General features: G+C 33.9%; 3 protein-coding genes and 1 pseudogene across 6 annotated transcripts; 2 read left to right on the forward strand and 2 right to left on the reverse strand.

Annotated features, from left to right (window-relative positions):
* Nucleotides 1-19: 19 nt before the first annotated feature.
* On the reverse strand, nt 20-4,183 carry LOC148202054 (phenylalanine--tRNA ligase alpha subunit, cytoplasmic-like; annotated as a pseudogene). The gene is made up of 13 exons (XR_015785004.1): nt 4,042-4,183; nt 3,604-3,909; nt 3,435-3,527; nt 2,965-3,021; nt 2,492-2,547; nt 2,284-2,376; nt 2,080-2,170; nt 1,545-1,582; nt 1,401-1,439; nt 684-760; nt 516-600; nt 321-417; nt 20-72 (listed from the first exon to the last, which is right to left on the reverse strand). The product of XR_015785004.1 is annotated as a phenylalanine--tRNA ligase alpha subunit, cytoplasmic-like (transcript).
* LOC148202055 (uncharacterized) lies at nt 4,065-6,898 on the forward strand. Of its 2 annotated transcripts, none has more exons than XM_088109821.1 (3): nt 4,065-4,199; nt 4,284-4,402; nt 6,407-6,898. In XM_088109821.1, exons 1-3 carry the CDS (start codon nt 4,075-4,077, stop codon nt 6,424-6,426), a joined length of 264 nt encoding a protein of 87 aa, XP_087965947.1. In that variant the 5' UTR covers nt 4,065-4,074; the 3' UTR covers nt 6,427-6,898. The 2 variants fall into 2 exon arrangements, with proteins under 2 accessions (XP_087965947.1, XP_087965946.1); XM_088109820.1 differs by lacking the exon at nt 6,407-6,898 and adding an exon at nt 5,579-5,894.
* A 2,310-nt stretch (nt 6,899-9,208) lies between these two features.
* Nucleotides 9,209-12,337, forward strand: LOC124847499 (uncharacterized protein At1g01500-like). 2 transcript variants are annotated; one of them, XM_047325006.2, is made up of 3 exons: nt 9,209-9,637; nt 10,437-11,271; nt 11,763-12,337. In XM_047325006.2, exons 2-3 carry the CDS (start codon nt 10,576-10,578, stop codon nt 11,988-11,990), a joined length of 924 nt encoding a protein of 307 aa, XP_047180962.1. In that variant the 5' UTR covers nt 9,209-9,637; nt 10,437-10,575; the 3' UTR covers nt 11,991-12,337. The 2 variants fall into 2 exon arrangements, with proteins under 2 accessions (XP_047180962.1, XP_087966445.1); XM_088110319.1 differs by lacking the exon at nt 9,209-9,637 and adding an exon at nt 9,675-10,075.
* A 2,830-nt stretch (nt 12,338-15,167) lies between these two features.
* LOC124847498 (BTB/POZ domain-containing protein At3g50780-like) lies at nt 15,168-18,080 on the reverse strand. The gene is made up of 2 exons (XM_088109231.1): nt 16,714-18,080; nt 15,168-15,668 (listed from the first exon to the last, which is right to left on the reverse strand). The coding sequence occupies exons 1-2, from the start codon at nt 17,968-17,970 to the stop codon at nt 15,384-15,386; spliced, it is 1,542 nt and encodes a 513-aa protein (XP_087965357.1). The 5' UTR covers nt 17,971-18,080; the 3' UTR covers nt 15,168-15,383.
* Nucleotides 18,081-22,344: the final 4,264 nt, after the last annotated feature.

Here is a 22,344-nt window from a genome sequence, read left to right on the forward strand (position 1 = left end):
ATGTGTCCGATCAACTGCTTCATTTCTGAATACACGATCGATAGAGAAATATTTTTTGGGGGCAAATGGTTTCTGCATATATATCAAAATGCAGAGCAAAATAAGGAATCATGCAATATACAATTCAGAGCTAGAAACTTGGAAGATAATCACGTATTATGTGTCATTAGTCCAGCTGAAACCAATATGTCGACATTATTAAGATATTTCATCTAAAATCATCAGGAAGAGTAAGAATAGTAGGGGGCCTGAACGGCACCAAACAGTATGTAATGATATGCATCCACAAGCACATGGCACCAGCAAGTTCATACAGATACCTGTGCTAGTTGGTAAAGCATCCTGGAGGAAACAGCAGTTGTATGGGTTCGCAGGAGGTTTTTATTTGCTTCCTCTCTCTTCCAGTCATATGTATATCTACCAAGAAAGAAATTGCAATGTTTTACAGAAAGCATATCCCTCTATTGATAGTAAATAGCCAATGCTATAAGTTCTGAGTTCGGTCAAGGTCATACCCTCTAGACCCATAACCACCAGATTCATGAACTTGCTTCACTCTCAGAACATAATCTTCTGGCAATTCCTTTGTTGTTGAAGGAGCTGCAGACATGTGTTTCACGTTCTCAGAATAGAAACAGATGATACAAGATTAGCATGACGAAAACAACTAAGGTTTTACTAACTTTCCAAAAAGAACGTATCATGTGAGTCACGAGCTGGGTGTTGTTGGGGCTGGAACAGGGCATCAAAGTTCCAGAAGCTGCAGATTTTCATTCAGATGTAAAATTTATGATGAGAAAAAACTTATAACATTATATAGCCTGTTAGATTTAATACTTTTAAAGATAAAATCTATTATCTACATAAGACATATAAGAGTCAAGGGCACAGATTTAACAAAATGAATCTAGATTTAGAAAATATATAAATGCAACTTCTATTATGATGTTGCAATGCATTGTTCACAATATAGAACAAGAGTTTCTTCTCCAGGTCTCGAGTTACTACAAAAATAACCTTTCCAAGTCATTTCTCTATGATAACAAAAGAGAAATAGCTCCACTAGTTACTTTGATGTCATTCAAAGGTCCAATGAAACAGTTTACAGAAGATAATATCATCTTTGAATACTCCAACAAAACAAAAGCTACATTCATTCTTGGAAGGGGAGAATTTTATTTTCTGAATTAAAATCTCTAACAGTTGAGATGTCCAAAGTCTAGGACATTTCTTTGATTTTCAGTTATACTGAAGATTTGCTAAAGAGGCACCTGCCTTCAAACACTTGGAACATTTGTTTCACCTGCTTGCTTGAAAACCTTGGTTAACACCGGATATCTTGTTTTAGTTGAAAGGGTACATACAAGGAGCTTAATATATAAATTTTTTCAAACAATTACCTGCTCTCAACAAAATTATTTGTTGGCATCTCCTCAAACCTGCAGTACGAAAAATTAAGATTAAAAACTGTTAAACTTTTAATTTGAAGTGAATATTTAACACAAAAAACTTCGTACTTCCAAAATAACAAATATAGAACTCACCCCATGCAGAGGAAAATCTGTTTCAACTGAGATCGTACCTGAAAGCAGAGAAATTTCAGAAGTATTAAACACATTAAATATTGTCAAAAGTATTTTTTTGGGCATAGTATTGCCATTATTAATAACAAAATTCTTCTCCCCATAGGTCGGCTAAGTATGTTAACCATTGTCATTGTGCTCTATAAAAAGCTGAAATGTCATAATGAAATTGTCTATCTACACATCATTCGGATTTGACGAAGTTTTATGTTGCCAATAACAGCCAAGCACAATCATCCACAATTTTTTGGGCTAGGGACAGGCAAATAACACAACACAAGGAAGAGATCGCCTCCATTATAACATAAATAAGTTCTAAAATTTCTCAGTATAAAATTTAAATATGTAAAAATAAACTATATTCTTATTTGTTTTCCAGAATATAAATGTTATTTATTGTGAACAAAGTTTCTATAACATATACTATTTTAATATTAGTTTAATCTAAATATCAAATAAAGGTTGGGGGGAAAAAGAACAGGATATATCTCCTTGCCTTCAGCAATGGATGAAGATTGCCACCCTCAAGAGGCTGACCTTTAGCACTATAATTGTACTCCTTGAACTCTAGTTCCTTCCACTCACCACTGACATAAAAAATAAAGTCAGTTCATAAGATACGCAAATAATGTCTTGCACAAAGTAGGCATTTGAATCCGGAGGTTATAACCATTCACTTTCAGTTTAAGAAAAAAAATACCTCTGAAAATTATCACGAGTCAGGTCAGTGACGACCTTCTTTCTTTTGGGCGCATAATTTGGACCTTTTTTCAAGGAGTAACCCTTCCACGTTCTAGATCACAAGACACCAAGAAGAACTTTAATAATGAAAGAATACTTAAGTCATTTAGAGCACATTAAGTATATCCAAAAAACTATTCAACACAACCAAGACAAATTATTATTACTGTGGGACAATGAGCTTTCTTGCTTTGAGTGCTTTGATCTCATCTGAACCAATGTTCTGCATTTGCAACATATGGTAAAATTTCTAATCAGACATGACAATTTATCAGGGAAAACTGCTGAAGAAAACTATAAGATTCTCTAAAAAACTCTAAAAGGAGGAAGCAGAAAAGTTCAACAATAATAATAGTTCAAAACAAATCCCCCCTTTCCACTTCTTGTAATTGTCTCATATGTTGAGTTGAGTATGATGCTCTATAAAACCTTGCCATTTCCCCCAAAGTATTATTCCACACATAAGTCCTACCTTGAGTGCATATACCCAAAAACAACTCCATTTAAAAAATGGTTGGTACCAACAAAAGACATTACCTTGTAGTGTACCCAGCTAGTGATTTAACATAGCTCGTATATCACAACATTTAAAAGTACTTAAAAAGTTCTCAGTAAAAAATATTCATATTAGTACACATACCCGCCCTTGTTGTATTTGAATAAGAAGATCTTTGACCTTGTCATCCACATGTTGAACCTGCGACAAGAAACAGACTTCTCTAAAATACTCGGTAAATCATGAAGTCATCCCCACAGGCTGCACAAAATGTGGTATACTTCTACTACAGGCAAATGCACAAAAAACGAAGTAAAGAAAATCTAAAACTAGAATTGCAGAAAAGCAATAATGAAAATAATCACACACAGACACACACACACACTCTCTCTCTGCAACCTATAGCAAATGTACTGGCACACAATACAAGCTAACTCGAGAGAGAAGAAAAAGGGTCAAAACCGATTTTCCTAATGAATTCACTATATGGACTCAGGCGACTCAACTCGGATAAAGAGAGAATCGTTCCATCTATCTGATAACCTAGTCCAAGCACGCAAAACCCAATTTTCCTTACAAAAATATTAATGTCTTAATAAAGAGACACAACGTACCTTTCTAGAAATCAATTGTTTTCCCATATCAACCCATTTGTTCTTTGCAGCCTGGGCACAACCTATCTTGAAGAGCGAAGGATCCAACTTTTTCTACAACCAGCAAACAAATTCGATTAACAAAACCTATAAATTTACAGAAAGGAGAGTGAACAGACATATAAATAACCTGAAGGTCTTCTTTAGAGATACCCTCCGGGGGAATGGCCAGAAAGAGTTGAACTTCCGGTGATCCCACAGTGGCATAGGTTTTACCCTCATCAGTTAGCACCCATGCCTCTCTCTTAATGTCTTGCGCATCCACGTATCTGAAACCGTGCAGGCTCTTAATCACGTTCACGATCTCGTTATGGTCAATGCCGCGTTCAGCTGCGAACTCACCCGAGTCTGTAATTTCCTCGTTCTTCTCTAGATAGCCCAGAACTGCTTCTTCCGCCATTCTCACACTCTTAGCTTCGCCGCACACCAGACCACACTGCGTTTAGAAACAAAATCGGAATAAGAGAGATAGGTTTCGTACGGCGCCCTTATTGGGCCGCATAACTCGTGTTGGGCCGGCCCAATAAAAAAAAACAAGACTGAGTAAGTGATAGTAGGGTTTTAGTACCACTTCCGGTTAGGCTAACGGGGTTCTAGCATAATGGCTTCCGCGGTAAGGGTCGCGTCAAGATCCTTCGCTAATCGTTCCGGAACCTTCGTCCAGAGCTCAACGACGCAGTTTGTGTTTTCTTCGTCTTCCTTAACACGCATCCCTCGAGCTTTAAGGTACAGCATGCTTCAATCAACAATTCTTATTGATCTGCATTGCCTTTTGCGGTTGACATTATGGATGAATTTCGCGTTTGATAGGGTTTTGTCGGTTGTGAGAAGCGTTGAGTCGTTCATGCCTCTTCACAGTGCTATCGCGAACGCTAGGCTCACGTCCAATATCGCCCTGGATTCCTCCTGCTGGAGCTTGCTTTCTCGAGGTACTACTTCTATGCTTCTTCTTAAGTACACTACGCGTTCTTTTACTCGTAATTGAGTCGATAATGGTACCATAGGTGTTGTATTGTCTGTTTTTGCACTATGCTTGTAGCTAACAGCGATGTTTTCGGGAGCTAATTATGTTCTAGTATAACACGCGTCCATTAGATTTAGGTTCAAAATATTATCGCAATTTGTGACGGGAATTTTGTTGAAAGTGATAATTGTAAGTCTAAAAACAAAGGAATATATGGGGAAAAATGAAATTAAATCTCATTACATGGACTTTGGAATTAACGTTCCCGTTTCACACCTCTATTTCAAGCTCTGCCTTTGATTATAATTTAGAAGAATGAAACAAGGCATGGCCATGGTATTTCAGATTCCATTGATTTGTCAGTTGGCATATCAGACGTTCAATAAGAGAAAGTTGGTGTGAAAATATCAAAATTTTCGGGAAAGGGAATGAGATTTGAGATAGATATGCTGTTTATGTTGTAATCCTAATTATTGACTGTGTGATAGTGTTTTGAAAATGAGGGATTTTGCGCAGAATACATGAGCCATGATTAGTTTGAAACTTAGAAAATTGCTACTATTCTGCCAATATAATGTCTTTGTTTTTTATATATATTCCCATTGATTTTGTAACATAAACTGTGTTACTCCGCAATATTCCTTGTTCCCACCTCTAATGAAAGCATATTAGAAGAATCTGACGGATAATTAGAATCAATTGTTCAGGGTAGTATATTACCAAATAGTGTTTCTCGACAAAACTAGTCCCATTTACATATTCATAAATTTGAAGTTGATTGTGGTACGAGTTCAACTTTGGTGAGCTGGGGGCAATATTTTTTGGGTTGTTGGTAACTTGTTATTGCAAAACCATGTGAATGTCTTTGGAATTATAGAGAACCATCCTTGCTATAAAACATTTATAGTAACATATCAAGAAGGAGTTCTTGGTTATCAGAATATCCTAAGTTTCCTTTAATCGTTTACATTATGAATGTGGGGGTACAAGATTCTAGATGTTTTGACATGCTGGTCTAAAATAAGAACATACCAAATACCTCTTTGGTGGTAGTATCACTGTCAGATGGGTACCTAGTGTGGTAATTACCTCTGTCTTCTTTGTGCACATCCTGACAACTTCTTTTACTTTGTTGCATTAGGACTTGAAAAAACATTGTGACAGGCCAGCTGGATCCATTCAAGATGAAAGAAAAAAATGAGAAAGAGAAAATCATAAGTTTCTCTCTGTCTCACCATAGTGTGGGAATAGAACTTCAAACTTTTAATTTTTTTTGTCAATTGTATTGTAATCTCTCCTAATGCAGATTATTATAATTGAATTTCGTGATTGCCTGAAAATAGGTGACCAACATGCTCATAATTACTCTTTCCTGAAAATTTTCTTGAATGGTTTTGGAAGGATTAACTATATGATGCAAGCTTCTTTAAGGATGTCAAAATGTTGTTTCTGTTGCAGATATATCTTTTAGGGATCAAAGGGGTGTATTTAGTCATTTAATCTATTTTATGTTGGTTCCTAGTTAAAGTGTCATGACCTGTCCAATTATTTTCTCTCGACATATGCCACTTTAATGCTATAATGGCATTGTATTTAACTATCAATTTAGCCCTCAATGAGAAGTGAAACTAAGTTGACAACAGAAAATTGTCGGAAATTAATCTGGGGCTGCTTATACGTGAATAGCTAAAATATCTCGTGATTTCATAATAGTTGTAACATTAAATTTAAATTTTGAAGTTCATGGTGTCAAGAAGAGCAATGGTTTGTGCTGTTAGATTTTTGACCGAGGACATAATATGTGGTCTTTTTCTCACGAGTTAGATATTTCCGTCCTTATTTTTTCATGTTGAAACTTCTTTCTTCGTCTTGTCTATTGGGAAGGAAAATGAAATGCTTCAAACTTAATTCCCTGGATTTTATTCCCTCCTGCTGATTGTAATCCATATTTTTCGTTGATTTGTCCTAGACTTTGCAGTTCCTCGGTGACAAACTAAAGGTTTCCATCATATCAAATTATAGTGGGGTTGCCATAGACTTAATGTTGCCTCACACCATACTCCTGGTTTAATTCCTTTGTGGCTGTCACATGAATTGGAGTCCCTTCATACCACCTTGGAGCATCAAAATCCAGTTTGAAAAACAATGCTGTTCTATTACTAATTTAAACCTCCTATCAATTTCCTCCAGATTGTGATATAAGGTAACGATTCCAAATATTGCTGAATAATCTTTCACCTCCCATTCGAGTTATGCTTCATAAAATGCCCAGCTACTCTTTACCAGTTCCAGTTGGTCTAGAAAGCATTGTCTGTAACTTTCTTAAAATTTGATTTTTTATTTTCGAAGATTTTTTTCATTACACAAACATGTATGGTCGGCCAAGAATTTGGAGGCAGTTTTAGCTGAATTTATTTTTTCGTTAGTATAGTATTTAGCATCCTGCTAGACTTTTATGTGAGCCATGCTTTTATCCTCCCCCTCTTCTTTTTCAACGTTTTGTCCAGGTTATGGGAATGGGGAGGTGTTATTTTTATGATGTTAGGGTCGAACTTTCCCAATTGCACATGCATGCCGGGCACTTAGTGTTATGCTATTTTGGTGGGGTGAGGTTCTAGCAAAAGGTTTGGTTTGCTGATTAAATTCGTTTGGTATTTCAGTTAGGTCAGAGACTAGTTCCCATTTGAATTCTCATTTACAAGGTATTATAAGACACTTCTTTTCTTAAATGAAGGAGGTACTAGAACCATTTATTCTAAAAAGACATTTAATGTAATTTTGTGGGAATGAAGTAGTCCAATTTTCCAGATTTGAATTTTGTAATGAGGGATTAGCGGAAAATGGAAATTCAATATAGGCATGTGCACAATTATCATCCTTACATTCCTAAATTTGGAAAATGAAGTCCAACATTACTACTATCTTGGCTGTCATTCAATCCATTTCTGGTTTTGGTTTAGTTGTTTTTTTAATAGACGATTTTAGTCTTTTAAACATTTAAAAATATTAAATATTAGTCTGTTTATTTCTAAATTTAAATTTTAGTGGCAGTTTTTATAATAAAAAATTTATAGAATGAATAATTTAACTTAATATCTGATATTAGTTATTATTTATTTATAAAGATAATATTTAGTAACATTTTTTTACCATCACATAATTGATAAAATGTTTAAATTCAAATATTTTTAAATTTTCAAAATTAATTAACTTTTAAAGTTTGCATATTAACGTTAAACCTGATGGAAAATTTAAAGACTTCAATATATATTTATCTTCGTTATATTATGTAAATGTGAATAAGATATTAAAACATAGTAATATAAATATTGTTATTTTTTTATATTTCGAACGTAATATTAATATATTGTTTGATGATGAATGTTTAACCAATCTTATGAGAATAAATTTTAGTCATAATCTTCGTTATATTATTTAAATGTGAATAAGATATTAAAATATAATAATATAAATATTGTTACTTTTGCATATTTATTGTTTGATGATAGGTGATTAACTAATGTTATATTAAGAAGTGAATTTTAAATTTAATTTAAGTTTATAAAATTAGTTTATAATATGAATATATATTCTGAATTAATATTATTTTTAGTCTTATAAAATAAGGTTCGTATTTATTTGTATATTTAAAATTAATATTATTTTAGTTGATGTAACACTTTCAATTATAACAAATGATACAATTTAATTTACTTTTGACTATTAGTATGACTTGGTGTTTAGTTTACTATTTTGTTCACGTTCGTCCTCAAAGCGGATTTAGGATAAAGAAAGTGAATGTTTTTTCAAAGAAAGTGAATGGTTTTTTATTAGAAGATGTTTGTTAGACGAACAGAGAAAGATTGGTCTTCTCCATCAGTTTTATTATGTAGTTGTCTGAAACTAAACCAAAACTATAAAAAAAACAACTAAACCAAAACCAAGACCAGAAAAAGGATATGCATAAACCTAAGTCCGTTTAAATTGATGAAGCTAAGGTTAAAGACTTTTTTTAATTTTCAAATTATCATGTGCTAAAACTAGTATTTTTATTTTTTTTCTAGTACTTTAATACTAAATATTTAATAAATATGTTATTTTTATCATACGAATTTAACTCTTAAATTAATATTGCTTACAAATAATTATCTTAAAATACTGATATTTAATATTAACAAAATAGACAGAGTGACCATGAAAACTAAATTAATATATTTATTAAATATTGAGTAAATAAGGTCAAAATAAAAAACTTATTTCATTTACTCTTGAACAGTGGATTAAAGTTTTTGTACAGTAGATTATGATAGACTTTGTCTCTTACGGTGAAAAGGAAAAATAAAATAAAGCAAAAGAAAGACATGAATAGCAATAATTCTTATTTGATTAGAACAAATGACTTTTAAAACAGAAACATCTTTATTTTCAACTTTTTCATTTTCTTTATGTCATCAAACAAATTAATAATTAGTCATTCGTGATATCACATGTTATTCACACTAGCGAAGGAAAGTCGCCTCAATTTTATTTATTGGTAATTATTTATTTATTGGTAATTATTTTTAAAATGTAAATAATTTATGATAACGAAGGGCAAATTAGACAGATGTAATAAACTTATTTAGACTAAGTTTGACGTCTTTAATGAAAATTAAGAAACAAACGGAAAGTATGTTTGTTTGTTAGCAATTCTAACTTTGCAAGGTATCCATCCAAATACATCTCTCAACAGCTATTAGGACGAGGCTTTGAGAAACACAAACAGATCAGAATTTACGTCTTTTTCAATTCACCCACACACCAACCCTTAAAACTTCATACAATGCATTCTCTCATCTCCCTCTCCTTGTGCTTATGGATGTATTATTTTCCGTGGATAAGATCTTGAGAATAACAGATACCGAAGGACCCCACTTCCTCCATTAAAATAACAATTTTTATTTTATATTCATCACTTCAAAATACCAAAAAAAAACATGAAATCTGGATTCTTCCCATATTTCTATATAATCTGGATTCATTCTGTCGTGTTCAACCAAACAGAGAAGAATCCTTGTTTTGAGGACTTGGGTCTGATCTCCGTGCTCGGATAGATCCTCCGCTTCTCTCCTCGGCGTTCGTGCCTGGCACCGATTCTGGGTGTTAGCCAAAAAGCTTTCTTTCCTTTGCTCCATTACAAATTTCCTTTCTTTTTCCTTTGGTGAGTGCCTTGTGGTGTGGTGGTTGGTGTTAAATAATGCGTTTCCGGTTTTGGTGATGTATTCGCACCAATGCGTGGTTCCTGCTAGTGATACTTTTGTCGTGTTTCTCTGTCGTCTTTTGCCGGCTATTCTGTCTAATTCTATAGAAAGGAAATTAATTTCCTTTGTGATTTTTGTGTGTGATCCGTTTCTTCCTCTTTGTTTCACTGTACGTGTGTGGTTAAACACTTAGAATTTATGGTTTTACTTCGGCAAATTGGTGGATTGTCTTGTTGTGGTATAATTCACTGTTAAAAAAAATGGGTATCAACGGAATTATAGAAAGAGACACTGTTTTCTGCTGATTTAGCCTCCAAATTTGTACATACTAGAGGAGTTTATTGATTTATCTCCTTCACTCCCTCTTATCCTCTCTTTTTTGGTTATTCTTTCTTCAGGTTCGAACCTTTACATTCGCTTTATTGTTCTCTCTTTCTTCGATTCATCTACTATATCGATTTCTGAATCAATTTCTTTTTTACGGTTACCTTATCTGATTGGGTGGGATGCTGTCATCTTCTTTATCTTTCTCAACTGGGTTGTGTCTTGTGTTAAGTGGAACTGTGCTTGTTTGATTTTAGTATTAGTTTGCTTTTAATCTTTATTATCGGTTTATTATTTCTTATGCTTTGTTTCATTCAGAAATCTAGATGTCTCATAAGGTTAATGGGGTTGGTTCTTTATTTTTAGATTTAATTCCCCTTCCCTTTGTCATACTGATGTATAGATGATTGTCTTTTTTGTGCTCCTATTGTCCAGATTTTCTTCTGTGAATGAAACTGAACTGAATTCACTTCGTTGCTGGCGTCTGTGCTTCATGTGGATTAGTGTTGACACAAGTTATTGTCCCAATGGAAATTAAGAATTTGAGTGAGGAGGAGAATTAGACTGTCTGGCTATGGAGAATTCTTCTAAGGCGAACGGAAATGGATCAACTGAGGATGGATACTCTATTGCGAGGCACTCTTATCAACCCTCCTTGAAGGGGTCATTACCTTGGCTGGACATAAAGGTATTCTATGTAAGAGTGTGCAAGTGTGAGCTTGATGATTCCACTCCTGGGTTTCTTACATTGAACCATGTTCCTTTGAATCCCGACACTCTTCTTGAAGTTAATGGTGTTCGAACTAGCATATATTCTGATGGGATGTCAACACTTCTCAAAAGAGACAGGGTAGATAGAAAATCTGAAGAAGTGACTTTTGTAAGCACCGATAGCATAAGGATGAGTGGGAGTGTGAAGTTTGAAGTGTTTGATAGAGATGTTCTGCTGCTCTCTGGTGTCTTGGAATTATGGAATACCAATGGTGTTGTTAGGGAAAGTTATAATGGACAAAGGTGGAGCATGAACTGTGAGTCATACATAATTCCAGGCACTAGCTTCTTTAAGGGAAAACAATTGCCATCACCAGACTCAAATCTCCCATCAATTGAGGTCTACATTACAGGCTCCTTCTTGGGTACTCCAATTATCTTAACAAAATCCTTGCAGCTTTCTCAGAAAAAGCATGCAAAGAAGGGGGTGTTGGATGTAATTCCAGAGCATGAGGCCAGTGAAAATGGGAAGCATCATTCTTCTACACTTGCTTTTGAGGTAAGTAGTGTCTGTGCAGTTATATATTAGCGATCTTCTTATATTTTCATCTTTTGGTCTGCCATTTCATAAGTTAACTGATGTATGTATGACTTTGCTTTTACTGCCTTAATTCACCTGTGTTGAGTCATTTTAAAGTAGGATGGTTTAACACAGCATTTATATCTGATGGATTTCAGACCTGAAAATAACCTATGATCTGCTTTCATCGTATTACTTTGCTTCCTAAAATTATTTTGTTCACTTATGTATTGTTTTTTTATGGCTAGCTGTCAAGAAAAGGACACCATTCATGTCTAGTTCTTCATTTAAATTTGGTCCCCGCTGTAACAAATGCAATTAGCTAATCAGCATTACATAATGAGTGTTGAATTTTCTCCCTTGAATATGTGGAAATTTGATAACCAAGATTGTAATTTGAAGAAGATCCTTTTTCTTTTTCATAAATTAAAGACCATCCATCTTAATATTTTTACATGTCAATCATGCAGGCTCCAGATTACCTTTGCGACAAATATGAAGATGAAGATTATAACAGCCTCTACTCAAGAACAACATATGCTGATGGTGAAGATGGAGAGCTTTCTTGGTTCAATGCTGGTGTTAGGGTCGGTGTTGGTATTGGACTTAGTGTTTGTCTTGGCATTGGCATTGGAGTTGGCCTTCTTGTTAAAACCTACCAAGGCACCACTAGCCACTTTAGAAGACGGTTGTTCTGATTGGTGTTTTATTTTTAAAGCTTAAAATTCTCTGCTTTTTGTCCATCTCCCTCTTAATCCATAGACAGCTAACCTTATTTTTGTCCATATCCCTCTTGGTCCAGAGGCAAGAGGCTAAATATCTTGTCCTACTGAGTGGAGTTTTTATTTTTTATTTTTTTCTTTGGAGTTGTTGTATGTAAAATAGTTCATTTTTAGTGCCATAATGTGTCAGTTATATGATGACATAAAGTAAAGCAGGAAAAAGTTTTCCAATATTGTATCTATTTATGAAGGTGGTGAACTGATGAGGTAGTGATATCACCATTTGACTTAGGGGAGAATTATTTTAATTTTGATTTTCCTAATGACAGTAATAATCCTCCTTCAACAGAGTAATTAGAAATTGCAGAGGAAGGTTGCATTCCATGGGAGAGAGGTGACATGAGGATCCATACTCTTCAAAAATGGGAAAAAAATATGTGTTTATACATAGATGTATTTTCTTTCATGACAATTCTGTCTGATATTCATTTATTTTGGTTCTTCAAATCAGTAAAGTTATTATATTGAAATTTAATTTAAAATAAAAGATAGAATGATATGTGGAATGAGATAAGTTTAAGACAGGTGAAGTAAAAGAGAACTTTACAGGTCTGCCTAGGTGGATGGTTGTGCAAAGTTTGTTCATGGAATTATTGTGACCTTCCTCCTTCCTGGTCCAAATTAATAGCGTACCTTATAATTTAAAGGTAGTGAGGTTCTGTATGTGCTTGAGGTTCACGCATAATAGTGACCAATCTTCATGCAGTAGGCATGCATGTTGATTGGCTATGCAGATCAAACATTCAACCTTATCTCTCAACTGTCAACTAATTTTTTGCTGAGTTTCAAAACTTGTGTTTTTGAAAACAAGTAGATATTTTGTATGAAGCAAATAGAAGACATTTCATTAAAAAAGTACAAGTTGTATCAAGATTGACATATCACAAATGGAATAGAAACCATCAATGCAATAGTATAAACATGTGACCCCTCTCCAATTACATATGTTAAATTACTGCATAGCAGCAATAGAAACATAATTACTGCTACACTCCTATGTTGTCTGTGTATGTAAACCTGCATCTGAAATTTGAAAACATCATTCCCTGCCTAAATAAACTCTAACAACAACTCCCAAACATAAAGGCCTAGACCAGGATTAAGATTCCAAACCAGAAAAAATGTAATGAAAGGTTTTACTCTTCAATCTAATCCAAGAAAAAGCCATATAGCCATATAGTTAATGTGATGTATCAAATCTCCTCACAAAAAGTCTACATTCCTAAACATAATTTCATTTAGCTAGTTTCATATGACAGATGGTTTTTGAATGAAACTTAAGTTAGAAACATTCAATGTATGTATTTGTCCATAACCGAATATCAAAATTGAATGAAACTTAAGTTGGAAACATTCAGTATCCTGTCTATAATTATGTGTGAAGGTATTTATATATTTAAATATATCTTGTAAAACAAGATCAGTAAGGTTTTTTTCATTCAAGTCCAATTTTGATATCCAAATATATCATATTTCATGTATCTGTCTTAAGATCGAAGCTTATTATTCCAGATGGACCATTATTCAGTGCATGGTTCAATATTTTAACTTCTTTTACTCTTATTCTCCATAGTTCCTTAGACAACAAATATCTTTCTAACTCATGCATGTCACCTTCCTCTCTTCTCCTCTGTCTCCCAATAACAATCTAGTTTGAATACTTTAAATCATCCTAGCTATTCCACTTGGAGCCTTATAAACTGATAGGAAGAAAACAAGTAAAGAAGTTAAGATAGAGTTGATAAATCAACTCTACCTCTTAAGGATAACTACTTATATTTCTGTAGAGTTAATTTCTTTTCGAACTTCCTTGTAATAGGACTCCATGAATCCAATTTTGTGGGACTTGTCTTTATAGGAATTCCCAAATACAAAAACCGTCCAAAAATAAACTTGCAGTCTAATAATGAGGTTAATGCTACAACTTTTGAGTCTTCCACTGCAATTGTTTCACATCTACTTTTAAAAAAATTAACTTTAAGATTCAAACTAATTCAAAGTTCCTGAAGATATCCTTGATAGTTTAATTTATACCAATCTCTCTAATTTCAGCCCTTCTGACATACTTCCTCGTAAGTCTAAGTTAGACCTTCTGCTACAATGGTGAGAAGAAGATGTAACTAAATAAAGGGTCTTAAGAATGCTTTGGCAGAGGCACAATTAAAAGAATTAGATGTTATCTTAATTACTCTTTTAATTGAGAATGATATCATCAGCTGTATGAATCAATGTTGTTAATTTATAAATAAAATATGACAAATCCAATAAACTAATCTGACACATTATTTCTGTTACTTAAATTCAAATGATTAAATACTTCAAATTTTTATGATGATTTATTTTTATTTGTAAATTACAAATCTTATCTTATCTTATAAGTCGATTGAATTACTTTTAATTTCTTAACACGATTAAACATATCTTTTACAAGTCGATTGAATTACTTTTAAAGGTAATTTCTTAACACGATTAAACATATCTTTTTGGTGTAGCGGATTGGTGTAGCGGTTGAAGATCCGTTTCTTCAAATCCTCCAGAAAGTATTAATCATACCCCTCGAGAGACTATTCCTATTGTGACTTTTGTTCCAGATGACTCTGACAATTGGATCGAACAAATAGGAAGAAAAACAATATATGTTTGTTTCTGGTAAAAAATAAAACCCCTACTTTCCCTAATTTTAAGAATAATTTAAAAGGTGATTTTTTTTTTACACGTTTCTTCATTATGTCATTTAAATGTGAATAAGATATTAAAAGATAATAATATAAATATAAATATTGTTATTTCTTTGTAACAAATGGTACAACTTAATTTACTTTTGACTATTAATATGATTGAGTGTTAGTTTACCATTTTGTTCACATTCGCCCCCAAAACGGATTTAGGATAAAGAGAGTGAATCAGGTAAGAATTTCAAAGTCAAATTCAAATTAAAAATATTCATATTCCATATTAAGTTGGTATATTCGACATATTTTAATTGAGTTTTAAATGGGGGGATAATTTTATTTGCAACGAGTTATAGCAAGACAGGTATATTGATTTTGGTGAAAAAAAGTCTCGAGCATCGTTTCATCCCTGGAAAATACATGCAACTTCAGAACTAAACTCATGTTTTCCAAGAAAGCCATTAGTCACTAGCACCAGGAAATTGTCTATGTAATTTGGCTGTGGTTTGTCCTAAAAAGACAAGACAGTTTACTTTGGAATTTGGATTTATATGTACAATGTTGGTGTTAAAGTTTAAGTTTCTGAACATAGTATTTACATATATGCACAATATTTGACAGCATGCGAAGCAAGTACTTATTGATCAAAGAGAGAATCTGGTTTGAGGGGTCGGGCTGCACGGCGGAACCAGGTGTTGAATGCAGTGACCAAATGAGGACAATCTTCAACGTTTCGGGTTGAAAAGCTGAGGCACCGCTGCAGCAATTCTTGAGCATCGGACATGGGCAACGTGGAGATGATACGTAAGAATGTTTCTTCCAGTTCCAGATACAACGATTTGTTGCTCGGTGAAATTGGGGAAACATTATCTTTGCATACCACTAAAACGGGTAGCCAGTCTTCTACCAGCTTCCTTCTCACCTTAACATACCAAAAAAGTAAGCGTCAATATGCAGCAATCAATTAGAACATCTAATATTGACATATCAAACAATAATATCAGTGAAGAAGGTATGCAATGTGATTAAAATCAATCTCAAATGGAGGGAGACTCATACTTAATGCCAGTGAAATCTTCTAATCAAAATAACAAAGGTGCTGCAGCACTTGGACAAACTTAATTACAGTTCTTTGAGTACTTTCCATACACAATAAAGGCTGACATTTAAGGTCAACACTATGATCATGGTAAAACTCTAACTTTGGTGAAAAAACACCACCAAAAATACGTAAAGAAATACATCCCAGGTTTGTACAGGATAATTTTAAAGGCTTCAAACGTGCCAGAGTGCATTAAAAAGAGAATAATAAAACAGTGAATATCTGACTATTTTGCATTAATTTGCTATTAAGTTATATTATATGTTGCAGCAAAAATGTTCATAGTAAAAATTAAAGCTTAAAATGGTCCATTTAAAAAGCCAGTCTAACAGGCCAAAAATGAACTACCTATTATTACCATTCAATCTAGTTTTACACATCTGGCATTGCAATTAGCAAGTTCGATGATCAAATGCTTCAACCCTCAAGGGGTACTGAATCCCTTTAGAGCAACTCAGCAGCAGCACAATTGGGGGGGCTCCAATAGAATACTTTTTTTCCGATTAAAAAAAGAAATTCTATAGCCAGCATTTCCTACCCAAATATGAGAACTTAGCATCAAATATGCTTTTGGAAGGGAGCGGAGTAAATGAATTCCACATACCAGGTACGAACATAATGTTTCCAATCCCACATTCTCCTCAACTCACGAATTCAACCTTTAAATTTCAACAAAGACAAACAGCACAACATAACAATTTGAAATAACAAAAGTTGAATTGCCCTTATTTCTGCACCTAAGCAATCAGATTCCACACACCACAACATCAACAATTGTTCACCAAAGGCCAGAGTATGTTTGAGTAAACAGCGTAATCAAAGAATAATAAACTCATGAACAAAGGAAAGTGAACACTAAACCTACCTGTCTAGAAGCGAGAATAGTGCCAGCAGAAACAGCATTGGCGAGCCTGCAGGTACATCTAAGAATAACAGCAGGAAGGCCAGGCACAATGTTCCTCCAAGAATCATCACGAAACGCCCTCTGCAAATCTGCGGTGAAACACGCTTGCTCGCTCCATTCCCTCACGGCCACATCCGCAACCCTAAGCTCAATCATTCTTTCCACAAGCCACAGAAGATGTTTCCCATTCGTCGAAGCCTTGTGCAGATTCAGCTTCTGAATGGCCTCCGTTTCGTTGTGATCCCCTCTGAACACTGGACTCGAATAATCCTCCAACGACTCCTTAACCGTCTTCAAGCTTCTAGCGAACGCCTTCTCCAACACTCTCTTCGCCGTCTCCCTCGACGACAAATCCCTCAGTATCTTCCCTACAAATGCCTTCACGAACGCCGTGTTGCCGTAACTGTTCATCGCCGACGAAACCAGACCCTCGAGCATCGCTTCGCACGAGTCCTCTCTCGATGGCGAAACCCTAGCCACGAGCTCCTTCGACTCTTCCTCGCTCAGGAACGGGATTAATCTCACCACTCGCTTCTCTTCCTCCTCCGTCCATGGCACCGCCTCCAGGAAATCCACGCACCAACGCACACACTCCTCGAACAGAAGCTCCAGCGCCACCGGCAACAGATCTAGCGCCGTTGAAGCGCTATCCACCACGGCAGAGAAGTCGTTAGTGTAGAGAAGCTCCAGGACGGTGAGATGAGATTGGATCGAGCCAGTAGCGGGGGGAACACCGAGGTTGAGGAGGAAGCGGTCGCCGTCGGTTGAGGTTGCGTGATCTGATGCTTGGACGTGGCCAATCCACCGGTCGGATAGGAGAGCAGAGAAATATTTGGAGCGACGGAGGATGTCGGAGTGGAGGTAAACGTGGAAGTCGGAATTGGAAACAGAATCAGAGGTGGCGGTGGCGGTGGGGGAGGACTGAAGTGGAGAGGGAGAATCCATGAAGAGGCGGAGGAAGACGTCAGCAGTGACAGCGTCGTTGAAATGGAAAGCTTCATCTGTGGAGGAAGTGGAACGGTCGTCCGCCATGGGCGAGGGACGGTCATCCACCATTGGAGCGGGACGGTCATCAGCCATGGAAGAGGGACGGTGTTGTTGTTGGGAGATTTCGGTTAGGGTTACGTCTGAGACGGAGGAGATGGTGCCGACAGTGGAGGAGGAACGGCGGGCGGCGGTTCGTTGCCGCTTTTTAGGGATTCCGGCGCTGGGAATCATCGGAATGGATTAGAACGAAATGGAGGAAAATACTTTTTTAGAGTTTTTCTTTTTTTAGTGTATTGAGGGAAAAGGAAGGTAATGGATCACGATTGTGCTGGAGAGTGGGGACGGAGGTGAGAAAGAACCCTTTCTGTCCATTTTTTTTTATCATTTTTAAAAAAAATGAAATATATTTTCTTTTTCTTTATTAAGAGAGAGTGGATATGTTTTACTTTTCTTTTCTTTCTTTTTTTTAATAATAACCAGATGAATTTAGTAATTTTTTAATATAATCTTAGATTTTTTTATGTACAACATAATTAATTGTCCAGAAATACTACAAGTAATTTCTAAAATACACAAAATGAGTAGGTAATGATAAAATTGTAAATATGCAGAAATTATAAATATTAATTTTTATTATTAATAAAAAATAAAAAAACACCTGTCTAGGATCACCTAGTGAATTCTATTAATCAAAACAATCTTATCCAAAACCATCAGCAGTTAGACGGTATCTCTCATCTCATGAGTTGTTTTCTTTTCTAAGAAATAAAAGAAATGAAACAATCACATGCCGCCACGTCTCAAATCAAGACAAGGATGCTGGGTCCCTTGCTCCTTCTGCTTTTCTTTTTTTTATATTAAAAAAAAGGTACCAGGTGCTTCAAGTAATGCAGGTGTACAAATTAAGACAATGGGTTCGGATAGCATTATAGCCTTTCTTCTAACATGGATTCCGCTACCCTTACCCAATGGGCTTAAAAGATCAAACCAGGCTTCTTGGCTGAACACACAACCTCAAACACTCTATACTCAAGACAGTATTACTAATTACACCGATCTGAATTACTCAACGTACCCCCTTTTCATATACTGAAGAGCTGCATATTGCTACAGTTTAAGCAAAACAAATATTTTGTGTATCGTACCCAGTGGAAGCTGAACGGTTAACATTTAGCATTGTTCGGTCCATCCACTCAGGTCAAAGATCGAACCGCAATTGAACCAGCTTAAGCTATTGTTGGGCCAAGAGTCCAGCAGATGATAAAATAATCAAAGAATATCTAATTAAAGATATTAATAAAGCAGGTTATAAACAACCAGTCAGATTTTCATGTAATCTGTTTATATTTTATTGGGCTTATATCAACTCAAGATCCATGAGGTAAATTATAAATACAAAGTCAAGGCCGAAAGCCAGTTACGTTTTCACTTACACATTATTCACTCTCCCCTACTCTCCAAATATTCAAACAGTGTTAATCAAGCATTGATTGTCTTATTAAGAGTAAATAATCTTCAACCACATGCCTAACTAGAGCGTCGGAGTGCCTTTTGCAGGTACATCCTTCCTCGTCAAGAAGAAGACCGATCGGTCGATGCCAATACCAATCGGCCAATAGCAGGAGTTTTGGAAGCAAGCGAGCTGTTCACCACGTCAACAGGTCAGTCTCTCGGTCCCATACTTTTATACCGAAACATTTTGTATGAATGATTTATTGATATGATATTTTAGGAAAAAAATTATTAATGTTTATGGTATTCGTTCCTTTTCATCAAGTTTACCAAAATTACCAAAAGAAAATTAAAACTATGAAATTTAGCAATAAAACGTATTATTTTGAAAGAAATTATAGTAAAAAAGTATGTGTATTTTTAGTCATGGTATTTTAATTGTCTTTTATTTTCTTTCATTATCACTCTTATTTGTTGTTTAGATATAACACTCTTTTGCAAAACAAGCAATATTTGCATAATCGATATCATGAACAAGAACGGACATAGTGTATTATCAGGGTTGAGAATACGAATTTAGGAACCCAACATTGATAGTATATATAAAAAAAAGTCTTGATAATACTTGGAAGTGACTACTTCTCATGTATTCAAATCTTTCAACAATATACAACAAAAGATCTCGATAAACCTCCACACACATGCAACAAGACCAAACCTTTGTAATGTTGGATTAAGGATGTGATTAACACGTTAAAATACCATTTTAGCAACAAATCATGATTAAGTAATGATTTCACATTTGTTAAAATGAGGGAAGGGTATAGGTCCATCATCACCATTATAAATATGAGTGGTTGGGTAAGAGATGAGTAGTGTTAGATTATTTTGTATGTTTGGAATGAGTCATTGATTCGTGTTTAATGTGACTAGTTGGTTGTTTTGGCCATTTAGAGTTAGTGTTAAACTGTTTTGTATGGTTGGAATGACGTAAATTTTGCAGAAATTTTGTTTAGCAAAATTACATAGATTCGCTCGACGAGCATATACTTGATAAGCAAAGTAAAAAAAAAATTATTGACTTGGTGGTTACTATGTGAGCAAAATCTTGTTAGGTGAGACCAAAATTCAAAGAGTTCACTGACTTGATTGTTGTTGGGCGAGAATATACTCGTTCAACGACTTTTGGGAGAGTTTATGTCTGTAAGTTCCAATGGTTTTCTCACTAAGCAAGTATACTTAGTTGTTGAACGAGCAAATCTGGTGGCTAAGAGAAAGGGCTTTAACTGAGCGAGTAGACCTAATGGCTAAGCGAAAATATCGGAATTTTAACAAATTTTTTATATACCTCTTATTATGTGTTTTGTATGTGATTATGTGAATGTTAAAAACAATAATTGGTTTATAATATGATTGTGAGCATGTATGGTGGTTATTCATGTGATATGATGATGATGACAAGTATGTTATTGATTATGTGCATAGTATCAATGTTTAACGTAATTCCATGAATCTCGTGGTGAGATTCTATGGTGACGTGTAGTAGTGTGTTTTATTAATGTATGGACTCGGTCTTGAAAGTTATTCTGATAATCACTTCATCTCAAGTAAAAAAGAAGAGTTATGTGGTGAGGAGTAATAGGAGGTCATAGTCTATGGTTTGATTATTTGACTATAAATGATAGATGTATTCACCTTGTATAATAGCTTAGGTGGACAGAGTGTTCAACCATTACAAATGCAAAACTTGTCATATTTTTACATCAATATACATATTCGAATGATAAGTCTATATGTTATGATTTGTGTAAATTATTGTTTAAATTGAAAATAAAATTATCATGTATACTCGATTTAATTATTTAATTGTGTGATTGCTTTTTTATAAGAGTTAGTTTATTTTTCTGCTTGTGTTTGTTTGATCTTTTCTTTTGCAATAATTGCTTAATTGTTGAAATGAAATGAGAGGATGATATTTTAATTGAATTTGAATTGGCTAATAGAGAAAATCGTGTTTAGGAAGTTATACAGAGATTATAGCTAGTTTTAATTCTTTATGAATAATTTTCATAGTTTAAATACTTTTTAGTTGTAGAGGTTCTTGTATATAATTTTTGTGTTATGGTTATACTGGAACGAATGTGATGCTCTTATGTTTTACTTTAAGTGAACAGATCTTGTTTATTAATATGTAAAATTCCATAAGAATATAAAAACTATTAAAAATAAAATGTTAAAAGAAAAGTTCATAATTTTTAAATATAAAACGAGTTCTAAATCACGTCTATCCTCGACCAGAAATCCGTGATATTATTTTAATACAACTATCACTATTAATATTTTTCTAAAACACGGAAAGATATGAAAATATATATTTTACGTCATTTTATTAAAAGTTGATCATGATTTTATAAATTATTCAATTCCATAGTTTTTTTTATAACTATTATAATTAAATTTAGTTGAATTTGACCGTTAGCTTAAAAAGGTAAATCTAACCAACTTATGTGAGTTATTTAAAAAAGTTCACTTAATCAGAACTATTTTTATATCCATTGTCTAAGATATCATCATTTCATATATAGAAAATATTACATAGGTATTTTAAAAATAGTTCTTCCATTTTAGTATAAATTTTAGTGACAAAAAAAAACAGTGGTGACAAAATGTTCCATTCTATCTTGTTTTAACCTTAAAAACAAGTATGAAAGAGTTGGCAAACCAATTTTTTAAAGTTATATATATATATATATATATATATATATATATATATATATATATATATATATAAACATTTAATTTAGAATTTTTTTTAGATTTAATTGATTAAATAATAAAGCAATATAATAATGTTGTAAAAAATTGTTATAGTATTTATTACTTTACTATCTAATCAATTAAATCTAAAAAAAATTGTAAAATTAAATGTTTATATATATATATATATTTAAAAATAGAAAATCAATTGTAATTAATTATAAAATAAAATAAAAATGACGAATAGATAAACTGGTCAGTGTTCCAAACCTCTTGCAAAACTAGTTCATTTTGTAACTACTAAAAACATATCACTATATGTGTGTATTTTTTAAAAAATAGTAAAATTATAATTATAAAAGTATATAAATAATTTTTATAATTTTATTATATACA

Source organism: Vigna umbellata, chromosome 3, assembly GCF_029865625.1.
Source record: "Vigna umbellata cultivar VRB3 chromosome 3, Vumbellata_1.0, whole genome shotgun sequence".
Taxonomy (NCBI): Eukaryota; Viridiplantae; Streptophyta; class Magnoliopsida; order Fabales; family Fabaceae; genus Vigna; species Vigna umbellata.

Bases quoted from the DNA above. Each gene is read 5' to 3' on its own strand.
- LOC148202055 (XM_088109821.1), top strand. From the start codon at position 4,075: ATGGCTTCCGCGGTAAGGGTCGCGTCAAGATCCTTCGCTAATCGTTCC. The intron at 4,200-4,283 runs GTACAGCATGCT...CGCGTTTGATAG, and splicing joins CGCATCCCTCGAGCTTTAAG to GGTTTTGTCGGTTGTGAGAA. The intron at 4,403-6,406 runs GTACTACTTCTA...GATTTGTCCTAG, and splicing joins CTGGAGCTTGCTTTCTCGAG to ACTTTGCAGTTCCTCGGTGA.
- LOC124847499 (XM_047325006.2), top strand. From the start codon at position 10,576: ATGGAGAATTCTTCTAAGGCGAACGGAAATGGATCAACTGAGGATGGA. The intron at 11,272-11,762 runs GTAAGTAGTGTC...TCAATCATGCAG, and splicing joins CTTCTACACTTGCTTTTGAG to GCTCCAGATTACCTTTGCGA.
- LOC124847498 (XM_088109231.1), bottom strand. From the start codon at position 17,970: ATGATTCCCAGCGCCGGAATCCCTAAAAAGCGGCAACGAACCGCCGCC. The intron at 15,669-16,713 runs GTAGGTTTAGTG...TGGTATGTTAAG, and splicing joins CTATTCTCGCTTCTAGACAG to GTGAGAAGGAAGCTGGTAGA.